We start from the raw sequence: 15,368 nt of genomic DNA, 5'->3' as shown, positions 1-15,368 counted from the left end.
ACCTGAGAGAATAATTTGGCAACATCTGAATATTAGAGACATTTCTGATTTTCACAACTAGAGGAGTTCTGTGACCATTCACAGAGTAGAGACCGGGGATCCAGCTAAACCTGTTACAAAGCACAGGATAATTATCCAGACCATAATGCCAAAAATGTTGAGGTTGAGAAACCCTATTCTTTTTTTTTTTTTTTTTTTTTTTTTTTTGTCTTTTTTTGCTATTTCTTGGGCCGCTCCCGCGGCATATGGAGATTCCCAGGCTAGGGGTCTAATTGGAGCCGTAGCCACTAGCCTACACAAGAGTCACATTAATGCGTGATCCTAATCGCGTCTGCAACCTGCACCACAGCTCACAGCAACGCCGGATCGTCAACCCACTGAGCAAGGGCAGGGACGGAACCCGCAACCTCATGGTTGTCGGATTCGTTAACCACTGCGATGGGAACTCCAAGAAACCCTATTCTAACAACTGCTCTCCAAATATACTGAGACTTCAGCTTTGTTCTAATTAGGCTCCCTGAAGGAGAACCCTTTCTTATTTGCCAAGTCAACCATCATCCAAGGTTCTTCAATCTCATCTCCTCCAAGAAGCCTTCACTTGGCATACCAGGCTAGCCTGGGCCCTTCAGCTGCTGAGCAATCATGACATTTTCTCTAATATTCTTTTGGTGCTTCCCATTTCTGGCCATGCTCCCTTGGCAATCTGCATTGATTTGTCTCAACATTTGCATCACATCTGTTAAAGTACACATGATCTGATACAACACAATCTTCAGCTTATAGTTTTACGCATTTTATTAACATCAAGCTAGAAATATTTTTCTCTAAAATAATTTTAACAAATAATAACAAGGCATGGGCTGATAACTGGAAAAACAGATCAGAAATACAAACAATGACAATTAGGTAATGAATGGGATTTGAATGTAGAGAAAAACATATGCAGATACAACCAAACTTACTTAGTTTCAAAGAGATACTAAGAGCTATCTGCCACCAAATTAATGACGATACTCATTTTTGCCAATTATCCTCTCATATTAGGAGTTGTTTTATTATTAATTTTATATCTAATATTCATTAAACACTTACTATGTGCCAAGCTGAAAAGACTGACATTCAGCCAGGAGGTGATGGCAGGGTATAGTGATGCCTCATCAGTCAGAAAGGACATCAGCTAATTAAGTACAATTGCCTAATATCATATAGCTATTAAGCACACAGCTCTTCTCCTTTAAATTCCCAAGCCCCCTACAGGAATGAATCTCTAGTTAGATCACATTCCCCTAATTACTTTAAAAAATCTCTTTATAATATAAAGAATCTTAGGGCACCAATTATATGTGTGTGTGGGAAAATTGTAGATACACCTTATGGTTATCCAATTCAGTCATGCCAATCTGAAGAAAGATATGTACAAAGTATCTTTACTTCCAATAGCACCCAAAGTGAAAATTCCTCGATATAACATTAGCTAGAAATATGTAAGACATACAGAGAAACTACACAACCTTATTGAGGAATACAAAGAAATACTCTAAAAGGAGAACAAACCACATGGCCCCAAAGAAATCCGGATATTGAAAAATATTCAGTTCTTGACAAATGAATTTAGAGCTTTGCTGCAATTTTAATCAATAGTCTCCTGAGTTCCTTTATAGGGAGAGGGGAAGTGGGGAATTTTGAAACATAACAGTGATTCCAAATTTATTTGGACGGATAAATGAATAAGATAAGCCAAGGATATTTTGGGGAAAAAAGAAGAGGATCTATTTTTGTTCTCTTATGTTTTGCAGGAAAGACTTGCTCAACCAGGCACAGCATTGTGTTATAAACAATAATTAAACACAGTGTGGTCTGGCTCAGGGCACAGAGAACTGACCAAGCCAAGAGAATAAAAGCTGCTGACAAATGCTGTGAACCTACCAACCTCAATGGTCCCTAACTTCTGACCAGAGTTTCTCCTACAGGAAACAGTCAGAAATATGGGCACAGAATTAAGTGGGAATATGTTTATTGGAGTTTATTTTATTAAAAAATAGAGATCCTACAAATCCTAAAAAATACCCATCAATATGGTTTAAAGTTATTAAATTATTAAAATAATTAAATTATAATATAGTCTCAAGATAAAACAGAGAACTATCAATATGAGAATTCTGAGGCATAATTAGGAGAATGCATTTTTAATGTCATATAATTTAATATGTAATTATAATGTATGTTATATATATACTATATAGTAAAGAAGCATCACAAATCAGAAATCTTTAGCTAATATTTACATGATCATAGAATGTGGGCACAATCTAAATACAAAAATAATAGAAGACAGTATAACAAGAAAAATAAAAAGATTTGATCATTTTTAAAGTAAAAAGTATGTTTGATATCATAAGGCAATTAAAATCCATAGAATAAACTGGAGACAATCCTGAAACAAAATGAGAGACCATATAAAAAAGCTCATAATAAAAGAGAAGCAAAAACAGATGGTCACATAAAAGAAATACAATGGCTAATAAATATATGAAAACATGTCTAAACTCACCGGTCTGATAAGAAATGCAAATTAAAACAAGGAAAATCCATTTTTGCATATTAAATTAGATTACTTTTTTAAATTAAATTTTTATGAGGTGTAGTGAAGTGGTATTTTACTAGTTGGAGTGGAAATTGTTATAAACTTTCCAGAGAACAACTTGGCATAATATTTATACATATTGTTTTGGTAATCTATCCTTAAAAAATATAATAATCAGACCATGGAAAAATAATTACTTAAAGGTTTTCAAAATAATATTCCAAAGACTTCCTTAATAGTAAAAATTTGGAAGTAAGATCAATGTTAAATAACAGAAGGTGATTAAATTATTATACAGCCACCAATTAGAATACAATGCAAGTAACAACAGTTTTAAATTATGTTTAGAGAGTGCAGAGAATGGTACAGGAAAATGTTCAAGTATGTTTTTAAAAGATGCAAAAGTTTAAAAACAACATAACCTCAATTGCAATAAAAACAAATATGTTGAAAATTATACTATATTATAATAAGGGAAAAAGTCTATGAAGACGTACTTGATTTTTTTAAGTGGTATTTTCTGGACAGTGAAATTAGAGGTAACTATTTTCTTTTTATTGCTCTGCCTTTCCTCGAATGTCCACAATAAGCTTGCATTGAATTGACAAACAGGAATAAAGTATCTAAATCATGTTTATGTCTTTTAAAAGTTATTTTTGTAGTTTTGCCATTGCCTCTATATCTTGTCCTAGAAGCCTGAGACATTTCTGCTCTAGGACTCTCCTCGGTGAAATGTCCTCTGGGAAGTTTACGTTTCTTCTCAAAGTCTTCCCTGTTTTACGCCTTGCTATAGGCTGAGTTGTGTCCCCCACCAATTTACACATTGAAGCCCTAACCCCCAAGGTGATGTTCTTTGGAGATGAGACCCGTGGGGGGTAATTAGGTTTAGACAAGTTCACTGGTGTAGAGTCCTCATGGTAGGATTAGCATCCTTATAAGAGAAACACTACACACTTCACTTTCCCTCTTCACCATGTGAGAACATAGCAAGAAGGGAGCTGCCCACAAGCCAGAAAGATAGCTCACTCCAGAAACCAACCATGCTGGCACCCTGATCTCAGATCTCCAGCCTCCAGAGCGGGAGAAAATATATTTCTGCTGTTAAAGCCATCCAGCCTAAGCAGACAATTATACACTCCTCTCCCAACACGGAGCAGGGCACTCTGAGATTTCCTCAGCGAGAAAAAGGCTGATTCTGCCACCTGCAACCCTGCATACTGAAGAGCCTCCAAGCCTTCTGGTGGATGTTTTCCCCTTGGGCTGTTCCTCTTCTTTCTCTAGGCCTCTCCCTGACCTTCCAATTCTTAGATTCCCCACGCAAGACGGCTAAGCCCAGTGCACTGCTATCACTGTTTTCACTTCTTCAAGTAGGGAGCAAGGCTTAAATGGGCAATCTGAGTTCCAAAGAAGACTAGAGCAGTCAAGATGCTTTATTCTATGTGGGTTGCTTGACCCTCCCCCAAAGGACAATAGCTATCTGAAATCTCACCCACTGTGAAAACAACCAAATTTGCTCCCCTCTGAAAATGTATTAGTGAGATTATCCTCTCTCTGTGCTGAATGGCTATTACTCATGTCTGCCACATAATCATCTGGGTAGAATAAGCAGTTGGAAGCCCTCTGTCTATAATTCCACAGAAACCAGCCAAAAAAATGGGGGAAAGAAGAAGGAATGGTGTTTCTACTTGAATCTTAGAACGTTTCTTACACTGGATGAGGAGAGTGAATGTGGCTGTCTTTGAAGTCTCTGTTTAACACATAGAAATCTTTTCAGATTTTCAGAGGCTGGGTCAAATATGACACTTTCTCTTCCAGTAAAGACTTCATTAAGTCTACAACTACATAGGTCTCCTTATTTTCCCTCCTTCGTAGAATGCATACATGGTAAGCCAAAGTACCACATGAGTCCAGCATCTCTTGATTTCATCCTAAGAGTTGAGGGTTCTGTCTTCCCCGGGGCACTGACTACGGTGTATAGTTTCTGAGCACTCCATCTGTTCTTAGTATTAAGATAGCTCTTCCAAGGCCAAGATGTAACCAGACATGCAGCATTTAAGTGGCCTCTGCCAGCAAAGTAGAAACTGATTTCTGCTTGAAAGCCGAGCTTTCACACTCCCCTCGTGACCTTGCATGTATTATTTTCAACGTAATGTATTTTTAAATTGCTGCATCATTTAAAAAATGTAAGGGAGAGTTGAATTAAATATTATTTGTGGCATACCCTAGTTTGCAAAGGGCCTCTAAATAGGATCCCTTCTACCAGGTCGATGCCTAAATCCCATTACTTGAGATGGCAAATGACTGTGTTTGCAAAATTGTAGACGCACAGTTAGAGAGAGCTTCAAAAATTCAGCCCATAATGTTAACTTTGTTTGAAAAGAACTTGATTTTCCAGGAAACAATCTCAAGCCATTCTGCCTATTCCTTAACCCTGTCATGGATAATATATTAATATCCAAAGGATGACTCACCATGTAATTCTTCAGGAACCATAGTTTAGGAGCTCATCCTTAAAGTAAAACATAAACTATATTAAAGAATACGTGAGATTTACAGAGTTTAAATTGAAGTAAAGGTGTAAGGAGGTTTGTCCAGCCACATTAATTCAAATAACCATGCCCTATTTTTACCTCCAGCCACATTAATTCAAATAACCATGCCCTATTTTTACCTCCAGCCTGTGAGTGCCCAATGTCTTGCACACTCACAGCTGTTATTAGGCTGAAATGGGTAAGTCTAGGATTCAGATATATGGGAATTTTGTAAGTGAAGTTAGCACTTCTCTGAATGGGAATGTTCACACTTGGCTCATGTTTACACATACACACACACACAAACACTCTCAGAGAGGGAATAAAAAGTATTCTCAGAAAGCAAAATCCTGCCATCAAAATGTAGAACAGAATAAAATGGAATAGAATGAAACAAGTTGACAACCTCACTAGAAATATTAGCAGCTAAAAATAACAAATATTTATTGTCTCTCTGTTTCTACATGTCAGGAATCTGAGCATGACTCAACTGGGTGCCTCTGTCTCAAGGTCTTTCACAAGAATTCAGTCAATGTGCTGGCCAGGGCTGCAGTCTCATCTGAAGGCCTGACTGCAGAAGGATCTGTTTCCAAGCTCATGCACATGATTATTGGCAGGATTCAACTGTTCCTCCCTGGAACCGAACTGTCAGAATGAGGCTCTCAGTTCCTCACTAACTGCTGACTATAACCTCCCTCAGTTCCTTGTCACATGGGCCTTTCCAGAAAGCAGCTCACATAGCAATCATGAGAATTCGCCTGAGACAAAAAACACTGTCCTTTTGTAACTGGAACTCTGAAGTGACATCTCCTCACCTCTGCCACATGCTAATGACTAGAAGTAAGTCACTCAATGCAGCCTGAATTCAAAGGGAGAGGACTACTCAGTGGTGTGGTCTCCAGAAGCAGGGGTCATTGGGGGCCATTTTGGAGGCTGCCTTCCCCAACCAGGAAGGGAGTACTAACTATAAATAGACTCTTATTGCATATGTTTTAGGTGGGAATATACAATAGAACATGATTTATATTTTCTGACAAGGATTAAAGATCCTCAAATGTATATATTTTGATGTAATTATTCTCCTTTTAGTGGTGATATAAACAAAATTGTTAAACCCTAACAATCACCGATTTTCACTCCTATGTGTTCTAATAGATGTGCAACAAACACTTATGGATTTCCTGGGGGTGGAATAAGAGTGATAGATGGAGAGGCAAAGGAGAGAGGGTCAATCATTCTCTATAAGAAAAGCTTATGATACTTTGGAAGGTGTGTAAGAGTGGAGAGGTACTTTGGAAGGGGATGTGCTGTGGACAACCCTGTGGCTGAGAATAGTTTTATAGCCCATGGAAAGAGAAGGAATAGATGAGAAAGTAATGATTGTCTAAGATGATAAGGATTTTGAAGAGATAAAGGGGTTTTATAAAGACTCACCGTTGACTGTGTGATGTGATGCTTCTTTGCAACTCCTCTCAAGGAAAGGTTCAGTAAAAAGCTACATTGCTCTAAAATACTTTTAGTGTTGCATATGGATGTGACACTTGAATGTGACACTCTGTTGAGACTAGGAAAAAACATAGGTTTCTCAATGGGCTAGCTAGGACACTGGTCCAAGAAAATGATCCTAGATAGTAAGGAAATATGCATAAAATATTAACTGAACTATTATTTATAAAAAATGAAAAATATGAACATTTCTAATGTCTAATAAAAATAGAATATAGCAATAAAGTATATATCTTTACAGAGTGAAGTGTTGCCTAGATAATTAAAATGATGGCTATAAAATGTTCACAGTAACATAAAAATTGTTGTAATAAAACATTAAGAGGGGAGAAGGTAGATTATACAAATTCACATGTAATATGTTTAAGCTACATATAAAAGAGCACATTCATCCAAAAAAAGAGACTGGGGAAAAACAAGAACAATGAAAGACTGGAAAGAAAATATTGCAATAAAAGGACTTTTTAGTCCATATCCTCCTTTTTTCCTTTACAAGCTATTTTCCTTGGACCTCCTATCTATACACACCAGGAGGGACATGTGTTGCTTTCCCATTCATCCAATCTTCCCTCATGACCTTTCTTAAAAAGAAGAAAAGCAGCTGGGACAACCATCACTAGAAATCTACAATGAGTAAGCCAACCTTAGTCTAAGGATGAGAGAGACATGGAACCCACTGTGGCTGTCCCTACACACCAGCGACTCTTTCAGCCTGCAACCAGCATTGGAACAGGTCAAAAATCTGTCCACAAAGGACCCTCTCCTTGAACACCCTACAGTGGGCTGATCTAGAACCTGTTCTACAACTATCGTCTTCCTATAGATTTTCTTTTTTTTTTTTTTTTAATTTTAAAGGCCGGTCAATTTTGCAACCCAAATACCCCAGAAAAGGGGTAAGAGTTTAACATCTTAGGGTATATTACTTTATCACAACACTTTCATACAATGAGAAAAGGCAAAGAAGAGGAACAAATGGACCCCAATCTTTCAGGAGAGAGAATAATTAAGGAAAAGTTAGTAAGGAAGATATATTGGATACATTCTTTCTCTCTTTCATTATACTATACAAGTAAAAGCTATTAGAGATCAGAGGCACTTAGGGACTAGTCCAGTTACACAAGAACTCAGCAAGGCCTAGGATGCCTGCGCCCTCCTTGAAAAAGATGCTGAAAAAAGACAAATACCTAGGTAGGGTGAGGGTCCATAGAGGCAAAGCTGTGAACCATAACAAGTATTCATATTGGATGTGCAATGAAAATAATCTTCCCACTGCAGAATGTGCCTTCCTGCTAAATTTCTCCCAATGGAAGGGAAGAAGAACTATTCATTTGCAGCTCAGTAGGATATTGAAACAAAACAAAACAAAATGTTTTTTTCCCTATGATAACTTTGTCAAGCAGAGACTAGAGAAGTATTATATTAGGATACTTAGCTACTTTTGTGATGTCCCTGCAAACTAAAAATCACTAAAGTAGTTGGAGTGATGAATGGGAGCATAAGACAAATCTGGTAATCTGCCTGTCAGGCAGGTATCAAATGAGTGAAAGGGTCACAACTAAAAGACTTGTCATGTCAGTCCAATTCTAGGGGCGTGAGCGTGATGGCTAAGTCACTCCAGGGTGTAAGATTCCTAGGTGACCTCTCTTGATGGCATTGGAACATCTGGAATTCATAAAGAAAATTTTATCTCTATAGGAAGCTTGATTATTAATGCTAATGAATATCATGCCTCCTGCCCTGTCTAACCCCCAGGCACTGTGGGGCACTAAGGAGGAAATGGATAACAATGATAGCCCCTTACAATCCCCAGTGCATTTTCAAAGCCATCAGTTACAGGGTCATCACTTAGAGGGTTGATTCTTCTCCCCCACCCTTGGCAGAAATCATTTCTGAATTATAGTACTCTCCTCTAGGCTGCTACTTTCCACCAACTAAAGGCAGCGTAGGAGAAGAAGCCTCACATTCATGGATGTCTATCTCCAAATATAGATTTTGAACATCTCCAATTTATAGATAACAATATTTGGACAATATTTTGTCTGGATTGCATTTTCACTCTATTTGTCTACACAACATAATATAATGGTCTTTCATTTTAATGTCTTGTTTTGACATGGCTATTTTCTCTCCAGTGTGTCCCCACACCCACCAGTGCCACTTCATCCTAAATGATCCCTCCCAAAGAAAGAGTTTTAGGGCTTTTTGATGTTGATTTGTTTTCACCACGTCAGAAGAATCATGAAGCAAGAAAGAGTGAGGACAATAAGGTTAGGTTGAGATGTGGATTCCTGACAGTAAATTAGACCCACTCAATTGTTATCCAATGTTCATAGGCAGTCTCACCCAGCATGGGATTCAAAATTGCATCCCAGAAAAAATGACAGATCACTTGTGTGCCATGTTCTTCACAACTACTAATAAATATAGTATTTAAGACATAATTTACAAATTACAAAACTGAAAGGGAAAAATGAAATTGCCAAGAGTCCAATTCTGAAACGATTGCATCTGGTCCTTGCCATAACCTTCGGAAACAGAGAAGAAGAATATTGTTCCCATTATACAGATGAGGAAACCAGAGCTGGGAGAGGCCCTGTCTCAGCCAAAACTGTGCTCAGCACCCTGAGAAATGAACTTTGTCTTTCCTCAAGGAGGTGCTGAGACGATATTTCTACTCCAAACCCATACAAGCCATGTCTCTTCAATATAAGTGGTTTGGAGTTTTTTGACAGTCATGGATTCTGTCACTGGAAGAAAATAATGGCGTCTGTAAAATGAGCTCTCTGCAACTCCTATGACACTTAAAAGAATAATCATGGCAATTATACATCAGAAACAGAGAAGTGATAATTACAAAAATGGAATTTTCAGCTACCACTTGGCTGGCCAGCACAGGCGCTAACTTTTACGTTTCCCCATGGGGGCGTATATGAAAGGAGCAGAGAGTGAAGAAGAAATGAAACACAATTATCAGGACCTGGGGATTTATTCTTTTTACACAAAGGAAGAGGGAAGGCAGACAGCAGCTGGAACATTCTCTTCTTGCTCTTTGCAAAACATAGGAAAACTCTGCCCTTCCTCTACTTAATTTATTTTCCTTCCAAAATGATGACAAGACTTATCCAATCTATTATACTTCTTTCTCCATCAACTTGACTTCCTAGGCGGCCAATGGCCTTACCATCAGGAGTTTGTTCTAGAAATAGCAGAAGGATTTTGTTTTTGTTTTTGAGGGATTTCTGAGTGATGGTACACCGAGAAATGGTCCATCTGAGCTGAGCCAAAGGCTGTAATTATATAGCCAGAACATCAGAAAAACAAATATTTCTTTTTCTGCCTTACTCTATTGTAAAAAAAATCTTAATAATTCTAAATACAGACCAAGTAATAATTGTAATAATAGTTACAGACCAAATAATAGTTGGTCTGAAAAGGGAAAAATAATTGGGGATAGTCCAGGTATTGAAGCAAAAGCAACACTCGCAATTCCCTTTCCTCTCCCAGGATTCTATATATATAATAAGACATGGTTGACATTGTGCTTCTGAAATCATCATTTTAATTCTGGACATAGTTTTTGTAGGTGCAGGAGGGGACTGGGTGAAACTGCTGCTTCCAAAGATGTTGGTATGGATGTGTATATGTACAAAAATGGATGTAAATGTACATCACCCCACAACGCATACCCTGCACCTACCTAATGGAAGGCATACACGGCCATCTCATGACTTCTTAAGGGAATTGAACTAAGGCATTTAAAATGAGCATGGAATAGTTACTATTTTCAAGCACTGCTAATGTTGTTTCTGTTTTTAATCAAACATATAATTAAGCATATTACACACTTTGGTTCAGGCTGCCTACAGATATCCCTACACATATTTGGCCATCGCTTCCATTGAAGTTAAAGCAAGACACAAGGAAGAAGCATTTTTATGTTCCAGCAAGGAAGAGTAAAAGCTAAAATTACACTAAACCAGGTTTCCCTTGTTACAGCCAAGGTAACAGTAGTAAGCATGTATTTAAAAAATACCAGTTAATGACAACACTTCCCAACTAGGGGGAAGGGCTAACTGTCCATCTGAAATGCCTTCACTCTTTAAAAAGATTTTTCAAAATTGCTCCATGGGCATCATCCTGAAAGATTTATCAGGTGTGATATGAGTCAGGAATTCTGGACTGAAACGAGTTTGGGAATCTGACTTCATGTTTGCAGCTTCCTTCATTCCAGCCTTCTCCAGAGTCTTTAATATCCTACCGTGAGTCCTGAGTCTCCAGGAAGGTAGAGTTGGGTAACCATCACCTAAAATTATTTGACCATAGAAACACCTATGGAAGGACAAGCATTGTGTGGACCTAATGTTCTTTGGAGAACACTTTAGGAAAATATTGCTTTTTAGAATAGGTTCATAAAATATTTACTTTTTCCAAAAAGAAGAGAGATTAGTACACAGCACGGATGGTCATGATGCTCTCATGGATTTCTCCAGCCCAGTGCTTCTCACTTTAATGGACACAGTAAGTCACCAGGGATCATGTTACATGCAGAGTGCTACTCAGTAAGTCTTTGTGGAGCCTGAGATTCTGCATTTCTAACAAGTTCCCAGGTGCTGCTGATGTTGCTGGTCCATAAACCAAACTTGGAGTAGCAAAGGGCTAGGGCACATGTGACTTCAAGTGCTGAAGGTGTCCAGGGATGTGTCCAGAGTGCTATGTTGCCTGATAATTCCTTATCCAAGAGGGTGGTGAGTCTGCAAATGGGGCTTACCAGTAAAACCTGTTGGGTGTGATGCGTTCATGCATGAGTTGCCACCGTCTCCCAAAGTCCATGGAGCTGTAGAGCTGCAAAACAATGAAGTGAGGAGAGCATAAGCATCAAGGGATGTTCTGTTTAACAGAATACATGTGCATCCCCCTGGAGAAGAACATCCCAACCCACCAGTGTGCCCAACACCCTCAAGAAGGCATCCATTCTATTCATATACAAATGTATGTACATGGCTGTGCCATACTTATCATGGTGTCTTCTGGCTCAATATATAGGCAATCAGCTGATGCTTTTGAGCCAAGCTTTGAAACCATTTCTGAGGCCATGTCTCTACCTTGGGGGCAAGGCTTTTAGTAAAATTATATCTTCCTTTTTTTTCCAGCTGCACCTGAGGCATAAGGAAGTTTCTAGGCTAGAGTTTGAATCTGAGCTTCAGCTGCAGGGCAATACTGTATCCTTAACCCACTGCGAGAGGCCAGGGATCAAATCCACAACCTCATGGAGACTAGGTCAGGTTCTTAACCCACTGAGACATATGGGAACTCCTCCTTTTTTCTTTAAATTCTATAAAGTCTTTAGCTACATCTAAAATAATTCAGCAACACTTATTTAAAAATATATGTTTATGGAAAAACCCTTATATGAAAGTCACTCTGTAGATTCTGTGTTCAAGGAAAAAAAATAAGACACATGTAAAAATGCCCTTCATGTGATACCTGATACAATATTGTATGCAAAAAAAGTGTGCCCTTTCAGCTTTATCTCTTACTCTTCCTGTATATATTATAAATGACATGAACTTTTCAGTGCCACTAAAGACATCAGACTCATTCACATTCCCACATCTTTGTAAAATGGCAAGGATAAGACCACTCTTGCGGCTGAGTGAAAATTACCCATCCATGCAGAGCCATCTCTGACCTTTAGCCCACTCACTATTCTTTCTTCTCAATGCACTGCACTCATCATTTTTTCCACTGAGCACTTACCAGAGGGTAAAATACAGGTATGTCGTTCAGATTTGTCTGATTATTTAGTTTTATTTATACTCCTTGAATACATATATAAAGTGTTCACCTAAATATCTATTGCATAAATCAATAATTAAAACAGGGAGGTAATGATGGAAGAAACTCCATGGAATAAGAAAACAGGAAAAAAAAAGAGCCCTGGGACTTTGAAAAAAAAACAAAAAAAGAACCTTCTGCAAGGCCAAATGAATCAGATTCCACATTCTCTTATTTTATGAATGCAAAGTATGGCCCCTTTGTAACACAAAAGGGAAAACACAGCATCTCTGTAAAGACTAGCCAGGAGTGTAGGGTTTTATTTGTAATTGAATATCTAGAAGTATAATATCTGAATCTAACTGATAATGGAATAATAGATATATTGTCATCATCATCATTATTATTTGACTAAGTTGTTCTTTCACATACATTTCAGCATTACAAGGACACTGAGGGGAATTCAAGACAGTTATCAGTTCTTATTAACGTAAACCCCTAATCTCAAGCATTCTCTGATCCAACCAGGCACAGTTAACCACCCCCCCATGGTGCCATTACTATCTGCCTCCAGGAAGCTGTTTACACTCAGCCATAACAGGTTAGCACACCTCCTCCCCCACTAGACTCTAATTTATAAGAGGGGTGGAGATCATGCCTTACTCAGCTTTGTGTGTCAGTGATTATACAATGCCTGGCATAAAACAGGGGAACACAGGAACCTCCTATTTTACAGTTCATGACACTCAACCTTGAAGAAGTTATGTTTTGGTCAAATGAACGAGGATGTAGGTTTCTGATGTCCTGGCTCACCTCTCCTTCCATGGAATCATGATGTCTGGTTTATAATGAGAATGCCATCGTGTTTATTTTTTTTTCACAAACTTTTACAAGTGGGGAAACCAAGCAAGAGAGAAGCAGGTGGTCTGCAAGTTTCTAAAAATGAGGTCAAGGAAGGACACCCCAAGAATCACACCCCCAAGAGCTGCTTACCCATAGTGTTCTCAAGTGCATGCACACCCAGGTAACATTTCCATCTCTAAGTTATGAGTCCATAATCTTACAATGCCTACAGAAAGAATTTTTGCTTGAGGAAGTATAGTGCCATTTCAGTTTAATTCAGTCAGTATTTATTGAACACTGGCACCAGGAACTATATTTTTTAAAAGTCTCTATTGTCCAGTAAAGAACAGATACGGGTGTGTGGTTGTGGAGATACACATATATAGTAGTTAAGGAGATGCATTAGCATTTCCATTCTATCAATGAAGATAATGATGCTTTGTTCTATAAAGCAACCAAATGGAAAACTAGGAGGTCCATGATGATTTATCTGATTTCAGGTTTATACTAAACCATGTCAATACCACCAACACTCACAGAATTTACTCAAACCGGGCTCTCTCACCTCTCACTCCCTGAGAAAGTACCAACTAGTATGTGTGCCCAGCTCAACACATGGGGAAAAAAAGGCAAAACTATTCTTCCATTGCCCTCAGTCTCTTTCTTTACTCACCAACTTAATGAATAAAACAGAACGAGCTCTACACCATTAAATTACAGGGTGCACAGAGACACATTCAATTCTTCAGGAAGCCAAATGGGTAACTATAAGCATGGCAAAAATGAAAGTGGGGCAAAGGCTAAGGCGCTAAAAGGCGAGAGATGGGAAAAATAAACTAGGCTAAAAATGGGTAAATGAAGCTCCCTGGATAAATGTATCTTAAGCTAGGCCTTTGGAGATAGGTGGTGTGGACTGAGTGGAAGAGACAGTAAGAAGATTGGTGTCAATATAGTCAAGGTCTTGAGCCTGGCTTTAAGAGAAAGGATGGATGGATATGATGATGGTCGCTGGCCAAAAGCAGGTGGCAGTTGTCTGTCTACCCATTTGTCTCCTTATCCATCCATTTATTTCTGGATGTTTTATATTTACCTATATGTATATTTATATATTGGAGAGGGTCTTGGGAGAAAGGAGAGGGTTTGTAAGGATCATACCATCCTGCTGGGAAGACTATATTGACATAATTTATTTCAAGGACTGAGTATTTCATTTAGGGTTTCGAGAACTGGGTCACTCTCTTTCCTATGGCAGGTGTCTGATAAATATATGCTCAGAATTAAGAGAGATGTTTTCTAATTAAATATAGAAGAGACTTTGGGTGGAACCTTCTACAACCCAAAGCTATCAGACTGTCTGTCAGATTCTAGTCAGAGCAAACAGAGCCCCAAATTCCATCAAATGAAACCCAGCATGATTGTGTCTTCCTCTGCTGCAAATTCTAGTGACAGGTCAGGAAAACCTCTGGGGGTCACAGTGACAACACCGGAGTCTTAGTCCTCCAGGGAAACCATCAGACCTTCCATTCTGGAGGATCCTGGTCATGGCAGAGTGCCATGCACTGCAGCTCCTGCCCAGGTGTGCTCTTGGGAGAAGTATGGCTCCTCTCATCTCATGCTCTTCCCAACAGAAAGAGCAAGAGCTCAGCTGTATATCTCATCCAAGCCAGTTTCACTTCCTGACTCCCTTGTCTCTGCTTTTGCTTTTTCAGCTCTTCAGTTTGACTGATGGGGAAAAAAAATTAATTGAATTCTCTGCCTGGAGGCTGATTTAGATGAACAGAAAGAGCAAACTCCTATTCATTAAGGGCCTTGGGTGAGCCACCTTGTTTCTAAATCCACAGTAAGTTTCTCAGTCTGAAACGAATGGTGTATCTCCCACAAGCTAGATCTTTGCAGCCTCTTCATTCATTCATTCATTCATTCATTCACTAAAAGTGTATTAAAAAATGACTATGCTTCAGGCACTGAACTTAATGCTAGGATTACAAAGGTTAAAAATACCATGATCATTAGAAGACAGAAATTCAGACAATCACACTGCCATGCGATATAGGCCATAATATTAATACTAACTATCTCTGCAATGGTAACAGTGTGGGCAATAGGTATTTTCTTCTTTTGGTCACAGA

At 38.6% G+C, this 15,368-nt stretch overlaps 1 protein-coding gene across 8 annotated transcripts in view; it reads right to left on the bottom strand.

The window, feature by feature from the left end:
* The window catches only part of SORCS3 (sortilin related VPS10 domain containing receptor 3), a 612,545-nt gene that overhangs the window by 211,401 nt on the left and 385,776 nt on the right, over window positions 1–15,368 (bottom strand). For all 8 annotated transcript variants that reach the window (XM_021072812.2, XM_021072813.2, XM_084993359.1 and 5 more), the window contains one exon: window positions 11,390–11,463. In XM_021072812.2, the coding sequence (XP_020928471.1) occupies window positions 11,390–11,463 (74 nt within the window). The remainder of the gene's footprint in view (window positions 1–11,389; window positions 11,464–15,368) is intronic.

Source organism: Sus scrofa, chromosome 14, assembly GCF_054392235.1.
Source record: "Sus scrofa isolate SSC_HxYL_T2T_F1_AM1 chromosome 14, Sscrofa_HxYL_maternal_Yorkshire_Landrace_v2.0, whole genome shotgun sequence".
In the NCBI taxonomy this organism is placed as follows: Eukaryota; Metazoa; Chordata; class Mammalia; order Artiodactyla; family Suidae; genus Sus; species Sus scrofa.
Note: the sequence above shows the minus strand (reverse complement) of the source record. Positions and strands in the feature narration are given on the sequence as shown.